The sequence below is a fragment of the Ochotona curzoniae genome, unplaced genomic scaffold (assembly GCF_017591425.1).
Source record: "Ochotona curzoniae isolate NIBS_2020 unplaced genomic scaffold, NIBS_Ocur_1.0 contig_3502, whole genome shotgun sequence".
Taxonomy (NCBI): domain Eukaryota; kingdom Metazoa; phylum Chordata; class Mammalia; order Lagomorpha; family Ochotonidae; genus Ochotona; species Ochotona curzoniae.
This window is the reverse complement of record NW_024465886.1, coordinates 13,881-35,872: the sequence shown is the minus strand read 5'-3', so window position 1 is coordinate 35,872 and position 21,992 is coordinate 13,881. Positions and strand designations below refer to the sequence as shown.

The 21,992-nt window shown below is 44.1% G+C and overlaps 1 protein-coding gene across 1 annotated transcript in view; it reads left to right on the top strand.

Annotated features, from left to right (window-relative positions):
• Window positions 1-19,941, top strand: part of TMC1 (transmembrane channel like 1) — a 107,854-nt gene extending 87,913 nt beyond the window's left edge. Inside the window, exons 16-21 of the mRNA XM_040980953.1 lie at window positions 4,647-4,714; window positions 9,844-10,083; window positions 14,265-14,390; window positions 17,490-17,568; window positions 17,660-17,711; window positions 19,742-19,941. Of these exons, the coding sequence (XP_040836887.1) occupies window positions 4,647-4,714; window positions 9,844-10,083; window positions 14,265-14,390; window positions 17,490-17,568; window positions 17,660-17,711; window positions 19,742-19,764 (588 nt within the window). The 3' untranslated portion in view covers window positions 19,765-19,941. The remainder of the gene's footprint in view (window positions 1-4,646; window positions 4,715-9,843; window positions 10,084-14,264; window positions 14,391-17,489; window positions 17,569-17,659; window positions 17,712-19,741) is intronic.
• The last annotated feature ends 2,051 nt before the right edge of the window (window positions 19,942-21,992 follow it).

The following is a 21,992-nucleotide window of genomic DNA, read 5'->3' as shown; positions in this document are numbered from 1 at the left end:
CATTCTCCCTCTCAACCTGCTATTTTGTTTGCATTTGCCATTGTGTTTTAGAAAGAAGCTCTCACTTTCTGATCCCCTCTGTCAGAATGAAAGTCCCATACAAACAGAGGCCCATGAAGTCTGTTATTTGAGTGCTGCAGGTGACAAGACAGGAGGACTGGCTGATGGCAACGCTTTGTGTTGACAGCGTTCTGTCTTCTTACCAGGAAGTGTCCAGAGTCAGTTCTAGCATAGAGTCATTGATGGTTCTGTCCTAACTTTGAAACAGTGTCCTTCGTCCTTGAAGCCCATGCCGTCTAGACTACAGACAAGTAGGACTTCCACCAGTTTTTTTCAAGACTTGAGGCTGAAGCCACTGCCCGGCTGTCTGACTTAGAGGTGGTGCCTGGAGTTAGGTCATCTCCCCGATGCGCCTCCTCAGATGAGCCAGATGCAGGCAGGGAGCGCGCTCTGTTGAACAGCAGTGAGGTAATGCTGTAGATCCGGGATGCTGGCATGTTGCTTTCCCATTCCGTGCTATGAGGTATCCATCTGGCTGCGTTTCATTTCTATTTTCTTTGCCTGATTCAGCTCTTCCAAGGCATATATCATAGTTGCCATTTCTTTCTTGGACTGTTACTTGGCTTCTGCTGGCCTTGCGTTCTTGACTGCTTTCCCCTTAAGTGGTAGAATATTTAACTGCAACTGTGAAGTCAATATAACATGACCTGGATGCATAAAAGCTGTAATTAAATAAGTGTAATTTATTATTTATTGAGTACTGACAGTGTTCCCGAGTTAGTACAAAGAGCAGGAGGCGAGTTCCTGTTTTAGGTCAAAGAGAGAAAAAAATCTCTATGCTACCTTTGGAAGGCTCTTTGAGAAAAGCTGCAGATCAAACAGCTGTTAAAACATTAATGTTGGGTGCTGGGTCTTTGCCGTGGATCCTATCATGGCGGACTCGTCCAGTGGGTGGCTTATATGGTTGAGAGCATATTTGGGGCAGAACGCTGCGAACAAGCTCTTGTTAGGTGATAATGAAGGAATTCAGAGTTGTGGAGGATGCAAGGCAAACTCATCCACTACGCGTCTTTTTCAGGATGCAGGGGGTTGGTTTTCAGAGTATTTTATTTAAAGACACAGTATTTCAGACCTGGGAGCTTTAACATAACATTAGGTGAACTTTTTACTTTTCTTGACATCTTGAAAGGCTTGAAAACATTAGACTCATATCGCCGGGGGGAAAGCCATGGCCTGGGACGTCAGTGTCCTCTGCAGAGTGGACATTCATCCTCCAGTCCCTCTCATTCTTCATGCCCCCTTCCATCTGGCAAGACTCCAGTGGCAGTAAAGCATGTGGAAAGTAAATGCGGCAGGCAGAACGGACTGCTGTTGGCCTTTAAAAAAGAGTAAGAAAGGCATGCTGCAGTAGAAGTGGGCGGGAGGAGGGGGAGAGGAGTCTGGTCTTGAGGGAGGGTCAAGATTTCCAGATACGGAAGGAGCTGTTCCCGATGGAGGGATGAGTTCAACACAGAGCCCGAACCACAAAGCCTAGGCCAGAAAGGTGTAGCTGTGGAAACCGGAGAGAGGGTTGTTCTGGAGGAGAAAAGGCTGCCGAGGGTATTTCTCTAGACTAAGAAATGGATGACCTGTTCCAGAAAAAAGCTGTCAGGCAGGAAGAGAGATCTGACCTGGCTACAGGAAGTAACAGAGCCGTGTCTACCACAGAAGAAGGCATGTTGCTTTTCTTTTTGTTGTTACAAAAATGTCTTTATAAGCACACATATATTATTCTGTGTATACAGATGGATCAGTGGACAAGTTGCCACATAGATTACTGGCGGTTTTCATCTAGCCATGACTGTTCCCCAGACTATTGATTTTTAATCAATACTATTTTTAAAGAATGCATTTATTTGAGAGAGAGAGAGAGAGAGAGAGAGAGAGAGAGAGACTCTGTTTGTTTACTCTCCAAATATCCCAACAGCTAAGACTGGACCAGGCTGAAGCCAGGAAATGAAATCTCAATTTGAGCCTCCCACGTGAATGTCCATAAACCAGACAGAAAACCGAAGCATGGCTGTTGCAAACCTGAGGACCCATTAGCAGGAAGCTGGAGCAGAACCAAGACTCAAGCCCAGGTGCTTTGATAAGGGGCGCAGGTGTTAGCAGGAGACAAAAATCCTGCTCTACTCGCCTGTTAAAAAAGCAAGCACGACCTCTACACAAAACCATGTACGTCAGCCTCCAACAGTTGATTCAGGAATCTATGGGACAAGAGAGTACAATTTTGACATGCCCGTTTAACTTGTGCAGAATTGCTTACGAATTCAAATTTAGAAGTTTATGCAACCAGAATAAGTACACTGCTAGACAAAAACATGTTACATGTATTGAATTACATACTACAGATTTCATCTGTGTTAGTTAGGTGCAAAGTGATTCTGTTTCGGGGGCTGGTGCTGTGGCACATCAGGTTAAGGCATTACCCAGAGCCCCAGCATCTCATATGGGCACCAGTTGGAGTCCCAGCTGTTCCACTTCCAGCCTCTCTTCCTGCTAATACACCTAGGAAAGTAGCAGAAAATGGTGCAAACACTTGGACCCTGACACCCACGTGGGAGACCCAGAGAAGCTCCTGGTTCCTGGTTTCAGCCCGGTCCAGCCCTGGCCATTTTATCATTTGGGGGAGGAAATCAGTGATTTTTAAGATCTTTGTTGCGCCCTCTCTCTCTGTAATTCTGACTTACAGATAAACAAATAGTACTTAATTTAAAAAGTGTTCCTGTTTCGTAATTGCAAATTTATGGCCAAATATTGTTATTATAAACCTATGAGCAAGAATTTAGGTGGGTCTATTACTGGCTTGGGGCAAATTATCAGATCACATAATGTAAATCAAGGTTTTCCAAGACATCTCTGCACGTGGGAGTTCTCGGTTGTTCTAAAGGATCTACTGACTCATGCAGAATGAGTCAGCAAGGTGAGACCTACTGGAAGATCTTTAGGTTTTCTGCAGTAACACAAAGCAGAGTGTCTTCACTGTTGCTCTGGTTTTGTTCTGACCTCATTCTTACTCATAAAGGCAAACAGAATACAGAATATCCAAGAAGATACAGAACTGAACACTGATCAAGGAATAAGAAAATGCTCAAACTTGGCATTTTGTTTACAATTGTAAGGTGGTTTTTAGTAAATTTATATAAATCAAAAATATGGTGAATTTCCTTGAGATATGATAGAGGGGTTAGAGATTATGCATAAGGAAGAGGCATGCAATTGGTAGACCGTTGGAGTGGATGCCCGTCTGTTATTTTATGTTTGTCTGTCACAGTTGTTATGTGTCAGAACTATGAAATACTTCACATACCCTATTGACTATAATTATGCAAGCATTTCTGTGAAGTAGGCATCATTATTCTCAATTTATAGAAATCTGAAGTGTAGGAGAAGTCAGTATGTTAAAAGATATATAGCTTGTTCTGGGTTGAGCTGGCTCTCAAGCCCATGTCTGATCAACTGCCATCATGTTAGATTCCACTGTGATGCTTAACCATGGTTATTTTACTCAGGAGCCACACCTACACTTTATGGAGTTCAAGGTACTCCTTGGAGGATAGGCTTCTCTGCCATGGTCTGTCTTGACCCTGCAATGTCATATTTGCTGCTCTCTTACTCTCTTACCAATCAGCCAGCCTCTAAATTCTCAGTTATAAATTAAGTAGGAGCTTGTTTCACTGTATTTGTAATTATGGTTCACCTGACTGGTCGGAGGGTTTCCGGCTGGGCTGCCTCAGGCGTCACCAAGAACACTCCAGCCAGGACAGCCCAGCACGGATGTCCACTTCAGTACAGTTGGTATTTTGTGCCCCTGCACAAAGAATAACTCTGTGGCTGCATATGTGACCCTGATGGCACTCTCAGACATGGAGACTGGGCATTTGGCTGGATCATTTCTGAAACTTTTTGTTACATTTTTAAACTATATATTTTTTTATTATAAACTTCATGTTCCTTCCAAAATATAATTTTAAAAATATATAAAATTCATTCACACAAAAAATAAAATTTCTTAATCACGACCTACCTGTAAGCTGTGAATTTACTGGTTACTTCCAAGGCTTTATTCAAAGCATCATGTAGAGTTGATTTAAAAAGGATGTACAGTTTGATCACAGCATTTTTCCATCCGTGTGTGTAGATATTTTTAGGTGCTCACAGTTGGCTGCCCTGTAGTCGTAGGGTAGATGTGCTGCTCTCACTGGGCCAGCGTTGGACACGTAGATGATGTCATTATTCCTTGATAAAGATGTCCGGCTTCGGAGATGACCGTATCAGCACCACAATATCCTGGAAGCCGACTTAGAGCGTGGCGTCACGGACGCTTTTAATATGCGCAATGGGATTGGTTTGCTGAAAGGCTGTTGCGGTTTTTGTTTTCCCCACCAGTGTATTAGGTAGTGCCTGGCCATACTTTGACCGAGTTGGATGTCAGCGTTTCTGATGAGTCTTGCTGTGCCTGCAGGAGGCCTTCTTCTTTATCATGCTGATTTTGGCTGTTGCTGAAGGAGAGCAGTTGAGAGCCTGCTCATGTCTGGGCAGAGCCACTGGAGTTTCAGTGTCCTCGTTTGCGATGCTAACCCGATGAACATCTGTGTCTCCTTTAGCCTTCCTACACGGAATTTGACATCAGTGGCAATGTCCTGGCGCTGATCTTCAACCAAGGCATGATCTGGTAAGCCAGCTGGATGGTGCATCACTGTTTGAAACCTCAGGGTCATGTACCATAGCCTCATCTAAGAGGAGAACAAAATCTGTGTATAACTCAACATTCGAGTTTACTTTTTTCCCGTATTTTAAATCCTGATGTTCAGAGGGTCTCTCTCCTCTGACAGAGTGCATCTTCACCAAATGGTATGTTCTGGCCAGCAGGTTTATTTGAAGACTCATATTTTTATAACTTGTGATACCAGGCTCTAACTGTGAAATATGAAGAATCACATTACCATTTGTTAAATAAAATAAATTAACAGAAGACATTTCTAAAAAATTGATTTTGCTTTATTATTCTTACTAAATAGACTTACAATGCAATTTATGGCTATTTTGTAAAAAGTATCTTACCAAATTCAGTTGTGTAAAAAAATGAAGCATGCTTTAGGAAGGTCAAGTTAAAAAATGTGGTCCTTATATTACAGCTTTTTCATAGGGCCGTTTGCCTATCAGACTTGTTTCTTGTGATGTGCAAAAGACTGTCTTATCTTTGCTAGAAGAAAAAACTCTCATTATAAACCCTGTCAGGTTAAGATGATTTGACACAGCAGAGATCATTTTTGAGTTTAAAAATTGAATCATCACCTCCAGTTCAATTGGGAACTATGTGTCTTAGAAACGTGTCACTCTTAACTAAGAACACTGCAACCCAGAAGCAGTCTCAACTTAGCTGCTTTATTCTGGGGCTTCATGCCCAATACAGTACTGTGCCATGGTCCTCGTTACAAGCATAGCTTTGGTTTTTGAACAAACTCTCTGTGTGTTGCTCAAATCCTTCAACCTTACCTGGCCTTAATTATCCAAACTTGGCATGCTGTTGAGACTGGACTCCCTGGAAAAATGTGAGAACCATCTTTGTCAGAGAGACATAAAGACAGCTCTCCATGGCCCCATTATCACACCATGGGGCTTGCCAAATTCCTGGAGCTCACTAGATGGATTAATATGAAAATCAGATGCTATTGAGAGATGATTTCCACTATTGTCAGTTTTCTTTCAATTTGTAGAAATATAGTTATATTCATTTTATTTCAAAGGTAGAGAGTCACAAGGAATGACAGGGATACAGAAGGATCTTGCGTCTGTTGAGTTATTCACTGAGTAACTGAACAAGGACTGGGCCAGGCTGACGCCGGCAGCCCGGATGTCAACCTGTGTCTCCCACGTGGGTGTCATGGATGTACCTGCTCTGTCACCTGCCAGCTAGCAGGTGAGTGAACAGGACTCTGGGATCAGGAAGATGGCCTGGATTCAAACCAAGACACCCTGAGTAGCATCTTAACCACTGTGCTGAATGTCTGCCTCTGTTATCAGACATGAACATGTAATTGTACTTCCTCGCTACCTGCGTTTTATACCTATGGCTCATCTGTTCAGAGAGGCATTCAGGAATCAAATATATCTGTAACTCTCTGAGCAAGGAGACAGGTCAAGCTGATCACTGACAGGAACAGTAGAGGGAAACACGTCCTTTGATTTCTGATATTCCTTTTTCTGGAGGGGATTCATTGTCATGGCAGAAAATGGCAAATAAAGCTGATGGAGTAGTGAGAAGTCACAGCCCCACACCAGTGGCTTTGCATAGAACAGGGCACGAACCTCCTGCGTGCACTGTCCGCTGTGTTCTTCCAGAATTAAGACAACAGATCGGCCTCGAAATTCATTTTTATTGTCAGAGAAGCTGTTGTCCTTGCTATCCTGATTGGTCTAAATGTGTAGTTTTGTAGTGTTTTTCCACTATTATTCCTATTGAAATTCCTAGTGGATCTGTACACCTTTTCCAGTTTCCAGTCTCTCATAGGCGGACCCATTATCCAAGTCTCTGCTGGGTCGGTTTCTCTGTATTCATTCTTGAGACAACGACCAGGCTTGATGCCGGTTGGTCTGCAGAGCACGTTCGAATGACAGTATGGGTTTTCTTGATGGCACGGCTATTCAGGTACTTTCCAGAGCGTCATCCCATTACTCACCTTCGCATCAATCCAGACGTGCTTCTGAAACTCCCGGGGAGTTGGTGAGGCAGTTGACGGAGACAGAGAGTAATGAGGAAAAGTGCAAGCAGAGGCTCTGTGTAAACAAGCTCCTCAGGACAGACAATTACATTTTTTTTTTTAAGCATAAGGATCTGATATCTAAGTTTAACCATTTTATAGAAAAAAAATGGTATAGAGTTTTCGTGTTCAAGCCCTTTGTTTTGTGACTGGAGATTCTGAGTGGCTGTTTTAGGAATTCCTGAACAGTAGAATTTATTTTTTGCAGATATGATGGAAGTCAGCATTCACAGGGAAAATCTAATCTGTTGTGATTTGGATGAAATGATCAACACCGTTTGTATTTCATGTTTACATGGCACCATAAGGTCCTGCAGTGGTGTTTTTAAGCAAGGAAAGCACATGTTATCCTTATCCAGGCAGGAGACAGAGCAGCAGCAGAGAACGCGTAGAGAGAGACGCAGAGTTCTGCACGTTTCTGTGCTGCTGACTGGGGAGCTTTCTGAGCCTTGCCACTTCTCTCTCAGTTGTCACATGTGAGTAATTGACATATACCTGTCACTGGAGCAATAGGGGAGTTAAACAAAAGAAGCTTTCTTTTGCTTTGATCTTCTTGGAAGTAAAGCACTTTATAAAGCTAAGGTATTAGAATGAGTTATAACTGAGAGATGATGCAGTCAAGACCGGGGGAGGGACTCAGTGAGCTGAGCTGCTGAGTGAGCAGAGAGGAGGAGCATTGAGACCCAGCTGTTAGGATGCCTGGACCCTTTTTTCCCCCCTGGATTATGACTTTTGAGTAATCTGTACAAAATATCTATGTGTGGTAGTGTTTTTAATTTATTTGTTGCTGTGAATCCATATACTGTATTTGCATGCATTCACGCACATAGACAAGCAATGCATATGTATGTGTAACTGCATGTGGCTCTCCTCAAGGCTGTTTTTGAAATTATGTACAAACCTATGTCTTAGCATCAACTAAGCTGGGCAGCCAGGAAACTCAGTTTCTAATTCTAGTGGCTTAAGAAAAGAACGCATTCAGTGTGCGTTGGGTAGAGCTCTGGCTGTTATAGCTTCACTTTAACAATTCACACGGATGGAATAAGGTCCGTTTGAAACTTTGCTGGTGACAGTAGCAGCAGAGAGAAGAGAGTGAAAAATAGTACAAAAATGTGCAATTTCTACCCAATAGTGAAATATTTCATATATACATATTTGATATTTATTTTGTTGTTGTAAAGTCAGATATACAGAGAGGAGGAGAGACAGAGAGCAAGCTCTTTCATCTGATGATTCACTCCTCAAGTGACTGCAATGGTCAAAACTGAGCCAATCCAAAGCCAGGAGCCAGGAGCCTCCTCCAGGTCTCCCAACCAGGTGTAGGGTCCCAAGGCTTTGGGCTGTCCTTGACTGCTTTCCCAGGCCACAAGCAGGGAGCTGGGTGGGAAGTGGGGCCACCAGGACCAGAACTTGAGTCCATGTAGGATCCTGGCACGTGCAAGGCAAGGACTTTAGCCACTAGGCTACCATGCTGGTCCCCTCATTATAGTTTTATTCTGAAGGAAGCCATATGGCCAAGACTGATTTTTACACAGGTATATTGCACCAGGAGGAGTGGCAGTTGGGGCTGTCGTCCAGGGCTTCGCAGCTCTGGCCTATCAGCTGAGGCTATGACTCATCTACTTGCTGGCTTTCTTGGACTTCCATCTCTCCTCTTGCTGCCCTGTAGCAATGGCATACTTGGCTGTGTTAAAAATCCATCCTCTTATAAAGATATCTATACTTTAATATCTTAGAAAGGTTTTGATTGATTTGGTGTACTAAAATATCCTTCATACCTGCTGTTCACAATTCTGTCAGCCCGACAACCCGAATCATGACACGATTTCACCCACCAAAGAGTGAGTTATATCTGGGTTGGCACAGGTACAGTTATGGCAGAAACTAATTTCTTTGCTTAACTCAGAAATTTCCCCATAATGCATTGCACTTACATTGCATGGATTGCTCTGTGATTCTGCATGTGCAAGGAGTATACAATACTAGAGTAGTGATGCTGCGAGCGTTTCTGTACTCGGGACAGTTGAGAAGATAAGGCTCTGCTTATATTTGTAAAACAAGTTCATATATACCTTCATTCTGATTTGGGACTTGCACATTACTGCTTGTATTCCTTCGTGCTGCTAACTGATTTTCTTATAAAAAATAAAAATACATTTTGTTGAGATAATCGTTGAGGCCACTAATAAAAGTAACCTAACCCAAGTGGTTTTCTGATTAAAAATGTCACTTTAAAAAATAGTTTTTAAAAGTTGTGTGCAAAAAAAAAAAAATCAGTGGCTAAGACTAAAGCACAAATTTAAATATTTGAGTTGAATTTAGATGTACATATGAAATTTTCATGCTAAAAATATACAGTTAAGCTAGCTTTAAATGACCAATGAGTTATAAGTCATTTCAGCAGCTACAAAGAACAAATAGTATCTAAACAGAAAAGCATAACTATGACAAAAGTAATGAATCCAAATTTATAGTTCATTTGATTGGAATGAGTGAGTTTAAGAATCAATTATAAAAATATTACATGTAGTAAGTCTGTTAATCACTGATGTGCCTATTAAGAGAAATGAAACTTGTATTAGATTTTGAAACAATTATAACATATTGCTTATCCTGTTCTACTTTATTAATGACAGCAGGGATAGTTGCTAATAGCACAAGAATTATGTATGCAATCCCTGTAATAACAGGAGAACTGTAGAATGTGTGTGCAAGATGCAAATAGGTTGATGTAAAAGGTACGGCTGAAAGCGGTCATACGATTCCCGCCTTTTGAGAGGAAGCAGCCGGTGAATGTGCAGGTCTGCGTGACGCTGCGAGGAGTCAGGACCCAGAAGGAGCCGGGCCCTGTCTCCCTCCAAGCCAGGCCCTGTCTCCCTGCGTGACACTGCCGAGGAGTCAGGACCCAGAAGGAGCCGGGCCCTGTCTCCCTGCATGACGCTGCGAGGAGTCAGGACTCAGAAGGAGCCGGGCCCTGTCTCCCTGCATGATGCTGCGGGGAGTCAGGACTCAGAAGGAGCTGGGCCCTGTTTCCCTGCAGGATGGGGTCGTTCTTTGCTCCGAGTCTCCCGGGCATCAACATCCTTCGTCTGCACACGTCCATGTACTTCCAGTGCTGGGCCGTGATGTGCTGCAACGTCCCCGAGGCCAGAGTCTTCAAGGCGAGTCGCTCCAACAACTTCTACCTGGGCATGCTGCTGCTCATCCTCTTCCTGTCCACCATGCCGGTGTTGTACATGATTGTGTCCCTCCCGCCGTCCTTCGACTGTGGCCCTTTCAGGTGACGAGGTGCAGTGTGTGCACGTGTGTCCTGGGGGGTGGAGGCGCCGATGGCCGCGTGTGTGTGTGTGTGTGTACAATTGCATTTTGGTTAGAGGAATGATATCCTTTGGCCACTCTGCTCATTATGGGACATCTGTTTTCTCATTTGGAAATTGTAAAAAGGGAAGTAATTTGTGCTGCTGTAAGTTCTTCCTGAGTGACGTGTGACTGATGGAGCTGAGCTGTCTCCATCACAGGATGCAGCAACGGACAGGATGCCATTACACTGACGCTGGTGTGGGAGTTTTCCTGGTGTCGGCCCATCACGCTCAGCCACAATCACGCAGACCACCACCTCGAAAGGAGATGTCCCCATAGGTTACCTAGCAAGTGAAATCATTGTTAAGCAAGAATAAGTAGAAAGTTACTCAAAATGCTAGATGCTAGTACAAAGGTTAAATGCAATTCCTTAAATATAATCACAAAACTATCGCTCTAGTTAGTGGCCAGGAATCAGGAAGGTTCTGGGATTCAAGTTGGACATGTATTTTGTTTCTCTTCCTCGGGACAGAGATTTCGTAATGACACGTTACAGAAAGCAAAGTCCTAGAGGTCTTAAAAGATTTCATTTCCTGAAGAGCCTTGGACATTCATGTGGTGCAAATGTCCACTAGAGTCTCTGGGTGCTGTCACCAGCCAGCAGGCAGTTCCGCTCTCTCCATTCTGTGAAGTAGAGGAGAGAGTGAAAAACCCTATGAGTGGCAAGCGTGGAGCTAGCGTGGCGACGTGCAATTTGCTTTTCATCTGTCCCGCTCAGGCTGTTAAAGTCCACAGACCAAGTATAAAGAGAGGCATGTATGAAGCTGATGGAGCTAGGCTAACTGGAGCTCTGTTATGCTCAGGAAATGGCAGTTGACAAGATTCTTCACTTCAGCGTGCGTATAGGTGTATTGGCTGAAGTGGATAATGCGGACAGTGACATCTGGTGGCTAAAGCTGAAATTACAGTCGAGAAGGAGGCATTTGTCTTGTTTGGTAACAGAGTAGCAAGTATGAGAGATGCTGCTGTAAGACTTCAGTTGCAAATTACTCACACCACTTAATATCTAGGATAACTTTTAGGTGCGTTTTAAGGTTTTTTAACTGAAAGTTGATCCTGCGCAGTAAAACGTAGCAATGCCTTTAGTGATCGCTAGGGAAACCACACAGTGTAAGGAAGGAACGGGCTGGTGGCTACACAGCTGCATTTGGATTTAAAACACTGATGAGTAAGCCCCACAATGATGGTGCGGGTTTCACTCTTTAAGTAGTAACTCCTTTTGCCGTACACTGAGTTACTCAAGCTTCTAACTGCAAACCCGTGAGTCTGTGTAAGGCATTGCATCCGATTTGAACCTGGACTGTCCTTATTGGCAAATGTAGGTAAAATTACTGCACGTGTGGTACTATTTTGAGATCAAGAAAGTTAAAATAGTTTTACTCCAACACTGGGGAGCTTCATAGTACTTCATAGTACTTGGTTCATTTTCCTCTCGCTTTCCTCAGTTTGGAACAAAAGAATGGTTATTCGGGGTCTGGCGCAGTGGCCTAGTGGCTAAAGTCCTTGCCTTGAATGTGCCGGGATCCCATATGGGCGCCAGTTCTAATCCTGGCAGCCCTGCTTCACATCCAGCTCCCTGCTTGTGGCCTGGGAAAGCAGTTGAGGACAGCCCAAATCCTTGGGACCCTGCACCCGTGTGGGAGACCTGGAGGAGGTTCCTGGCTCCTGGCTTTGGATCGGTGCAGAACTGGTCGTAGCGGTCACTTGGGGAGTGTCCAAATGAAGATAATTATTGTTATTGTTCCATCGCATTTCCTGACAATTGGCATTTTTCGCTAATCATGCCAAGAATTTTGAATATTTTGTAATTTTTTAGTTTCTCACATACTTAACTGTTAATGGAAATTTTACTTTTAAATAATGTGATTTATATCTTACTGTAAAGGCAACATGTGTTTATCCTAGAGAAACCAGAAATTGTGGAAACTTAGCATTAAGGAAAAAAATATGACCCATCGTTCAAACAGTAAAAATAACAACATTTTGGCATTTGTATTCTGATTTCCTCTTTATGATGACTTTAAGCAGCTGAGCTCATTTACTCAGCACAAGTTCAGATAGAACTTGTCCAGATACAGCTTTGCGACTGCTGTTGCATTGTTCATCCAAGGTTTATACCTCAGCCTGTCCACTGTCCTGACGTTTCCGGCTCGTGCTTTCATTTCTGTAAGTCCAGAACACAGTCCTGCATGCTACTTTGTTAATGAGTGAGTAATGACTGATAGCGCGTGCTAGGAGGTGGGGCAGTCTTGTTCGCGTAGAGGCAGGTTCACACACCCAGTGGGTGTTCGGATCCCGAGAACGGCTCAGTCCGGGTCAGCAGAAAGCGTTCCCCGCAGACTGCGCATGTGTGGAGCAGATGACGCTGGCCGCATCTCTGGCATGTGAAGTCGGAGACAAGAGGAGTTCGCAGGACACTGGCACGGCACACCGGGTGACCAGGCACGGCTCGCTGGGGATTGAGAGATGCTTCTGTAATTTGACAGTGATTAAGACATCTGACTCATTTTTCTGGCGAGACTCGGTTTGGAAAAGGGGACCCAAGAATGCGAGATTTGGGCGACTTTGTGTTGAAACACCATGTTAAGATCTTTTTGCAGGGCCCAGTGCAATACGCTAGTGGCTGAAACCCCCGTCTTGCATGCGCTGCGATCCCACGTGCGTGCTGATTCGTGTCCTGGCTGCTGCGCTTCCCATGCAGCTCCTGCTTGTGGCCTGGGAAATCTGTAGAGAACGAATCAAAGCCTTGGGACCCTGTATCTGCAGGGGAGACCAGAGGAAGCTCCTGGCTCCCGGCTTCAGATCGCCTTAGCTTTGGCCCTGTGGCTGCTTGGGGAGTGAACCAGTGGATGGAAGATTTTGGAAGATTTTTCTGTCTCTCCTTCTCTTTGTAAATCGGACTTTCCAAGAAAAATAAATAAGTCTTTTTATTTTTTTAAAATATATTTTTGGAATAGACATGATTTAATAACGTTCTAGGCCCCCTACTCTGACCATATTCATCAGCTGTGACCCGAGATGGGAGGATGGATTTTCTGGTTCTTTCTGATTCTCTTGAATTCTTTCGCTGTGCTCCATGTGGCTGCAGGTAAGGGATGCATCAATTAGCAGAGAAAAATGATGAAGCGGCATTGGATCAAAGTAATTTAATCTTAAATTATTATCTGGAGGCTGCATCGCCCCCCCCCGTTATGTATCTTAAGTCTTATTAATTATTGTATAAATCTGTAATCTTTGAAGCAAAATTTGTCCCCTTCAGTGCTGTAACTGCTGACAAAATACCTGATGACACCCTCTGCCTGACGGATGACGGTATTAGTTCTGACTGAAGGGAGAAAAAAAAATCTGATTTGGAACTTATGGGTCGTATTTATTTAATAGTTGAAAATGTTCTATTCTGATGATACATACAATTTGGTGAAACACACTCTATCTTTTCTAAAACATATGTATCAAAAAGCTTTGTACAGTGAATCTGACATTGAAATTGCAGATAATCTAAGTTAAGATAGCCTGCTATCACCTTCCCAATCGATGGTAGCAGGTGTTCCGTGGCCTTGGAGAGTCACAGCAGCGCGGCCTAGTGGCGTTCAGAGGGAACACAGAGAAGCACCTGCTGTTCTCGGTGCTATCACCCTTTGTGTTGGAGGGTGAAAGCATCGCATGGGAAGAGCTATTGGATTATATGTGCCTTTTATTCGGCGGGCCATTCTTTGTGCTCATTTCCAAAGCCAGTTACAAACTAAACATGTTTACTCTGCCCAAAGAGTTCATTCTCCAACTGCTGGCTGAGAGGGCAAGCTTGGGGGCTGCTTGTAAAACATATTCAATCCAAGTTTTAGAAATGCAGTTTGTAGAAGTCTTCTAATGCCGTGACTAATTTCTTAATAGCCTCGGCTGTGTGTTTTTGTTGGGACACCGTTTCTCAGATCTTATCCACGTGTTGACAATGCATGGGGCCAAATATTAGGAGTTGCAGCTCAGTATAAGATTTTGAATGTGACAGAGTGCGGGCATCGTAGAAAGATTTCTAATGATCTTGAACTAATCATAGTTCCCATATACTTTTTTTTTCCCACCCACCCCCTTTTTCTTTCTCAGTGGCAAAAATCGGATGTTCGAAGTCATTGGCGAGACCCTGGAACATGACTTTCCCAGCTGGATGGCGAAGATACTGAGGCAGCTCTCGAACCCCGGACTGGTCATTGCTGTTGTGCTGGTGATGGCGTGCGTACCTCCCCTGTGCGGACAGGGTCTTTATGCTGTGCTCCCTGGCTCCTCGGGAGTGTCGGCCATTCCAGCTCTTTCCTCCCCAAGGGCTGTGCTGTAACCCAGCCAGATTCAGGGCTGATTACATGTTTTTGAGAGCTGAAATTCATGAGGCACATTCTTATCTTATTGGATGGAATTCACAGCCATCTGCATCTGGCTTTCCCTCCCCGGGATTATAGGATTTGTTCCCAAGTAACCAAAATAATTATCAGTAAACAGCTAAAGCCAGGGAAACATCAATGTTAAAGGCTAAATCTAATCAGTATGTTGGAGCGTCCCCCGCAGCCCGCCCCCCAGCTCTTATTCCATAAAGCAGATGGCTGTGCATATACAGAAATGATGAGCCTCCAAGTTAGTGACCCCTGGGGGGGCTCCGTAAGCTGTATTTTAGAACCAAGAGCTTAAGGGGTCTTAATAATTACCCTGTGTCCTTAGAAGACTGTCAGTAAGTGTGTTTATGCTAATAGAGCCAGAGGACCAGAGGGTCTTGCAAATGTCACTTCACAGTGATTTCTGAGGAAGAACTTGGCAGGAGGTTTTGTTCCCATAGAACTTTTATTGGCTTCGGAGCCTTGGTCAACCCATATACACTTGCCTCTAAAATAAAAATACATACTTACTATGGAAAAGCCAAGAAAAGTGCCTCAGTTCTTCCTTTAAACCCCAAAGTGCCTCCTGCACCATCAATCAAGAAGGGCAGGGATGAATCCACCTGAGAGACACTTCAGGAACAGCATTGATGGGAAGGGCGGGATTGTTTGGATAAAGGCGAAGGGAGGAATCCCCAGGGCGCCATCTCCCAGTGGGTTGGAGTAAATGAGCTGAGAATCCGACCAAGTTGTTACCGTCATCTTGGTTGTGACCACGATCTCAAGTCTCCTAAGAGAGGGGGCAGGCGTCATACGCAACATTATAGATTTTATAAACTAAGAAAGGGCAGGTGGGAAGTGAGTTTTCCTGCTACGTGAGACACTAAAAAGGCAGTGCTGGGAGTTAAATCCATTGGCAGGGAATCCAATGTTCACTTCCTTAACCCGGGATGTCTTCTATGCAGAAAAGCTGATGGGAAAAATCAACAGCAAGACAGATCGCTCTTATAAATTAGAGACCCTTGACGGTGAGGCGACCTAAAGAATCTGATAACGACATCTCTGGGTGTGTTGGGAAACGACCTGTCGAGCGAGTGCAGCGTGTCTCGCCAGATGGCCATCAAAGTGATTTCCGTACTCTACACGTTCATGACAGCAGTGGCTTCTAAGAGCATGTCTCGGATATCTGAGCATCTCTGCGAGTCAGGGCCATTTTAGTGGCATAAGTGAGATCCTGTTCAGAACATGCACACACAGTAGAAACGTCCTAGCTTTTGTGATGGTGTTCTTTGCTGAGGGATGCCCGTTTGTAAGCAGAGGAGCAGCTTGATTCAAATGCCACTGTCTAAACAGTGAGCAGTCTGCCGCAGGTGTAGGCCGGGAGCCGACGCTGGCATTGGAGAAACGGACTTCAAGTCCTGCCTTCTCAGTCTCACCGATTTTTTTTTTTTTTTTACACATACTTGAGTTCTGGTTCAGTGGAGACATCGGATGGGCTCCAAGCTGGTAGTCACGGATGGACCAGACAGCAGATGTTTTAGGCCAAGATGTCACTGAGGATCTTAGTGAATACTCACATAACCACTTAAGGATGTGAAAAGCGTTCTGAGTTCATGGACCAAACTAACCAGCCTGGGGACTGGGCTGGAGTTGGAAGTCGTAGGCCTGCCCCTTGTTGGGACACCCTGCAAGGCAAGCTGAGACCCAGGAGGGGCCAGTGTTAGCTCTGAGCTTCTGATTTAAAGTCCAAATTTCAGTTTATTACTGATTTTATGGTTTTTTTTTCACACCCGGAGGCCTCATTTTTTCTTTTATAGGGCGCATACGGTTGGCTTGGCTTTTTATTACCTTTAATTAAGAGACATTTTGAATTTCCCCAGTGGTTCTTCCAGAATGAGCCTCGATGGTTTTGCAGCATTTGAGTAGAGCTCGGTTAGTTCTCCGCAGGCACTTGGATCCCTTTGGAAATGAGGAAATGAGTTATGGCAAGGCAGGGAACCAGTGTTGATAAGATCAGAATCCACAAACGGAAATGACTTCTGAGGTCTTCGACTTTGCCGCCCAAATCAAGGGAAAGTTCTAGGCAAATCCTTGCAACACACACACACATTTATCGAACACCAGTGTGTGTGTGTGTGTGTGTGTGTGTGTGGCAGATAATCCTTAGATACCTGCTTGCATGTCTGTAATTCCAAACTCCCTCCACTGATATAAGAGACAACCCAGTTAAAGTGTATCAATAATTGGGTTGCTAACTCCAGATGGCCCATAAAAGATATAAAAGATATTATCTGGCACGGTGGCGAGTAGAGGAGATGTGTTCAGTACCCAACTATTTGCCACAAACAGCAGTGTCACTTTCATTTTTAAAGAGCATTTCTTTTTCTTTGTTCATTTTTCCCCCTAAGATGAGAGTGCTGCTTTCAGCAGAATTGCTAGGTTGCAATTTGCTTTTTCTGGAAGCATATTCTTTTATAAAGAGAAGGAGAAATGGAAATGGAAACAATATATTTTATGGAAAAAATCCATATTACTCTACTACGCCTGTGAGGATTCTGTTCCCAGTTAAAGGCCAAAGGAGGGAATTTAGGGTAGAATGTGGCTTTCCTCTTTTGACATGTAGCATCAATACATTTTCCTCTCTTGGATACCATTGCTGTTAAATTAACAAGTTGTTTTTAATTACAACTTAATATGATGTCAGTGTGTTTCCAAGAGGAAGCCAGTATTGAGTGGTGCAGCCTGGAGGACGGAGCTTGGGACCCTCCTGGACTCGTCCTTGTCACTGGGCAGTCCTGAGCCGAACCCTCACTGCTACCTACACAGTACAGGTGGCACCCCCTTGCGCGCTCATCGAAGGATTTAGTCACCGTCAGTTTACGAAGAATCTCGAGGAGCTGAAAGATGGCATGCATTTTGCTTTATTATTTTTTTTTTTATTTTATTATTATTTTTCTACATTTAGTTTGACCATCTATTATCTCAATGCTACTGCCAAGGGCCAGAAGGCAGCAAACCTGGATCTCAAAAAGAAGATGAAAATGGTAAGAATGCGTTTCACAGAAACGTCGTCTTACTTAGTGTCAAGGAGGAAGGGAGGAGTTCTGACTGCTGCTCCCGTCTCTTCCGGTGTAGCAAGCGCTGGAGAACAAGATGCGGAACAAGAAGATGGCGGCCGCCCGCGCAGGTGAGAGGCGCTGAGGGCGCGAGCTTCATTTCTCAGCTGCCGCCGTGCTCCCCGCTTTGCTTTGTTCCTCCAAATGGAGGGTTCGATAGCGGGCGGTCTGCCTGAAGTGGGCAATTCCGTCCACAGTCCCATGGCCCGTGTTTCAAGTCTTCGCTTTATATTCAGGGAGATGGGTTGTTTTACGAGGAATTTTAAAAGGGGAGAAAGAAAAAAACTTAGGAATGTAAATTTAACAGTAGCTTTTTAAAAAAATTAACCTTGAATACTGGTAGAAAATGAAGAGAACACCCCAAAGTCACATAGCAGACACAAAGGCAGACTCGCCCTTGCACATTTTGACTATTTTTACACTTGGATGGAGACAATGGGAAGATCCCAGGGGTGTGTCTCTCTGAGCTCATCACAGTGGCTGCCAGGAGCCTCCTCTAATCCATTAGCTGTGCTTTTTCTAAGCCTGCTGAATTATAAAGTAAACTTGGCCCTCCCTAGCTGTAATATGCATGTTTTGCATCCAAAGATCCAATCAACTGCCAATCAAAAACATGATTTTTCTTTTATATAAAATCACATTAGGAATAATCCTGTGCAAATTTAAAAATAACATCATTATCCCTTAAACAGTACATCCTGGCAGCTGTTTACCTACAATGTGCATCGCATTAGGCAGTGTGAGCAATCCAGAGATGGTCTAATGTGTGTGTGTAGGCTATACTTAAAAAGTGCCATTTTGTGGTAGGGATATGCGTATCTGTGAATTTTGGTGCCTGAAGAGTATTGGAACCAATCCTCTGTGGTAATCAGGAGATCATTTCCACGGGAAACAAGAACGCAAGTGGTCCTTGGAAGGCCAGCCTCCAGAGTCAGGAAGTGCAGGGCCGACACAGACAGAGCCCTCTTCGTCACGGGCCTTTCCGGGAGCGCGGGAGGGGAGGGTTAGTGCGCCCTCCCCATCATCGTCCAGGTGACGACTGGCCAGCATCGCTTGAGTCCATGGGGGAAGAATTACATAGGGGCGGGAGGTACGACTTCTCCACTCGTAAACCTGAACTTGCTGCCTAAGACAGAGACAGTCATCCCCTTAATGTTCATGTCTGGGGGTGCCGGGTGCTGCAAAAGTCTGAGCTTTGTGGAGCTCTCCTGTGAACTGTGCTGCTTCTCAACTATGAACGTAAAATTTCTGTTAAAATAGATGTTAGTTTAACAGTCACTGCTTGTCCTCTCTCAGTGTCACTTTCTTAAGAGTTTATTCCCACTTCCGTGTCTTCAGTTCTGTAACTGTCATGTTTGGGAGAAGGCAAGAGGTCATTCCAGCGTCTTACTTCCGTGGCCTAGACAAACCTTCACGAGTCCTTCACCAAGAGAAGCAGTAACTAGATCTCTTTTTCTAATTGTGTCCAGCCCATAGCCCTTATCTGAGAAGTGATGACTGTAGACTTGAAGTCTAAGAAGGGGTTACAGTAGTGGGTGCTGCGTAGGTTCATTTAGACTTTGCAGATGGGGAACTAGAACAGCATACAACACACATCCCAGCAGCGCTTTTGTGTAACAGGACAGCACCAAATTCGTGCTTAAAGTGGTAGGTGCAAAGTTCTGGATTCTAAGCTAAGAATTCTAGTTGAGACTTACTGTTCCCTTAATGAAATAATGGTGCAATGTTCTAGCATGCCATTAGCTGACTTTCCCCGAGCTGTGTGCAGTCTCACAGTAACTATGCCCTGAGTAGTTATTGGACAACGAGGACCTCTTGGCTTTGGAAAGATCTGAAAATGATACATCTCCATGTTCATTACATTTGCAGTTGTGAGTAAGCATTGCAAAAAAGCAAGACTTTGATTCTCCTGTAATTGCAATTTATCAGAATTTTATTAAGTAAATATAGAAACATTTTGAATAGAAAAGTGGTGAGTATTAAAGCAGAGTAGGGCACTTTTGGAAGATCCACATTTCAGACAGCCTCCCCTTAGACAGCTAAGCAGGAACCGAGTTCAATGTGCCTTTGTTGGATCAGCGCTTTCTCTCTTTTTTAACAGCCGCAGCTGGTGGTGGCCAGTAACTCGCACAGATATCTGGACGGTTTCTTTCTGTTGAAGAAACAACCCCTTGTTCTACCCCAGACGGATTATCAAGGTCATGTTCTTGCATAAAAGCATCATCAGTCCCACGTGAACCAGGGGTCTCCACCTCTTCTCAATTACAGATCTGTTCCTGCGCCACTGCTTTTTGCCCTGCTCTGCCCCCCTGCTTTAATGCAGTAAATTGCTGGTGTGACCCAGCTATGTAGGCTAGGATGGGGGTTAATTTTCAAAACAATGCTTGTTTGCTAAAGCCCATTTCTTCAGCCTTGTCTTGAGCTACGCGTGACTTTACCTTCCTGTTTTTCCGTCTAAGCTCAGAAAATAAGGAACTCACCTACTTTTACGAGAGCAGAAACATATATATATATATAAATATATTTTTTCCTCCTGTTCCCACAAATATACATGCAGCCTGGATTTGGCCTGAGAAGGAATTGAGTCGCTAAGCGAGTGCAGAGTGGGGATGTCTCCTGCCTTCACGAGCTTCTTGACTCTGAACCAACCCAGCTCTTCATCAATTCAAGTAAGGAAGAGAACCAATGCCAGAAGTGACTGCTGCCCCACAGTGTGTCTGTTCGAATTTCAGTGACCGTTTCCCTGGGCTTACTCTCTCAGCATTCTACAAGTTTTCGTTGCTTTGTTGTCAAGGCTAGAAAACACACTTCTGTTTGTGGGCTTTTGTGTCTCGGTGAGTTGAAAGAATATTGTAAAATGAACATCAGCCCTGACCGCGAGCAGCCATGCCCACTTGCCCTCACCAGCCTGGGCAGCATGCCTCCACTCCGCCCCTCTCTGGAGCCACACCAGTCCCCCTGCCAGTCCCTGCACCGGCCATGCTGATGTGTGTCACCCTCCTGTGGTTTCTCCTTTCTGACCTCACGATTCTGTCAGTCCTCTTGCTGATCGTCTTTTCCCGATAGCATCGCTTCTCCATCACGGAGCCTTCACGACAGGCTGCCTTGAGTGCGTAGGTCGTTAGTTATGTTTATCTCCATGTGATTTTCAGTGGTTCTTGTATGCACGCGTCGTCTTTCCTACACAGGTTGTAAGCTCCCTTTGAGCAGGGACCGTATCTTCTCATCCTTTTGTATGCCTAGGACAGTGCTGTGCACAGGTAGGCGCGAAATAAATGCTTGTTAATTAAATTGAATCAATTTAACTTACAGCAGTTACATTATGACATTAAAACTGTTACTTGCATGAAAAATGTTACTATGATGAAAGAAATGGATTATGTGTTGATGGGCCAAGTTTATTATTTCATTAGATTGGAATGCTGATGAGTAAATAAAGCCAGAGTTGATTTCAACTTGGAAAATTTTTGCACTGTGGTAATCATATCAGATATTCGATGTATTATATTGCCAAATTTACGGTGTGGTTGACACTCCCTTGCCGTTGCTCTGCCTCATAAACATGGTGAGAGGTGACAAACTGCTCCCCCAAGACATTCGCCTCCCTGAGGCGGTGCGCTCATGTGATATGCTGAGCAAAGTTTCAGCCTTTCTGTCAGTTGAAAAATGCTTGGAGTTTTTAAACCACTTAAATACACTGACTGGAGCATGTTGGTTTGTCCTGCCGTCTCCCCAGCGGCAAAATCCCCACACAGCGACTGCTCCTTCCGGGCTGTTCGAGAACTGTTCACGGTGGCTGGCACTGGGATGATCGGACTGCCAGCGGTTGTGTCTGCATTGCTGTTTCCATGATTATGATCAGAGCTCTAGGGAAAATTCAGACAGCAAGGAAGCAGGAATTAGGTGGCGAATCTCTGCAAAAACTAAATTTACTTAACCGAATTATTTGATCATTCGTTTTGAAAACCCAGAACCTGCATTCACACACACTCTTTGAATTGTTGCTTTTGACCTTTGAGGAGTACACATGAGCTAAACCAGCTCCAAGGGTTTATTACAGCATGAGCCTCATCAGGACTGGTTTTTTTTGTTTGTTTTTTTTTTTTTTCTTATCTTAAAGGAATCATCATGTTTTTCTTCAAGTCTCTGAACCAAAAATATATATCAAAATAAAAAATAAACAGGTTGTCAAAAACAAGAAACTTCAGTCAGGCTGGCAGGTGTTCTTAGCTTCCATGTTTGTATGAATTTTTGAAAGAGATGCTGAAACTTAACTATAACTTAAAAAAACCTCAATTGTCGTATTTTGTTCCGTCTACTTCCAACAGGAAGAAAGTCCGTCGCTGTGATGT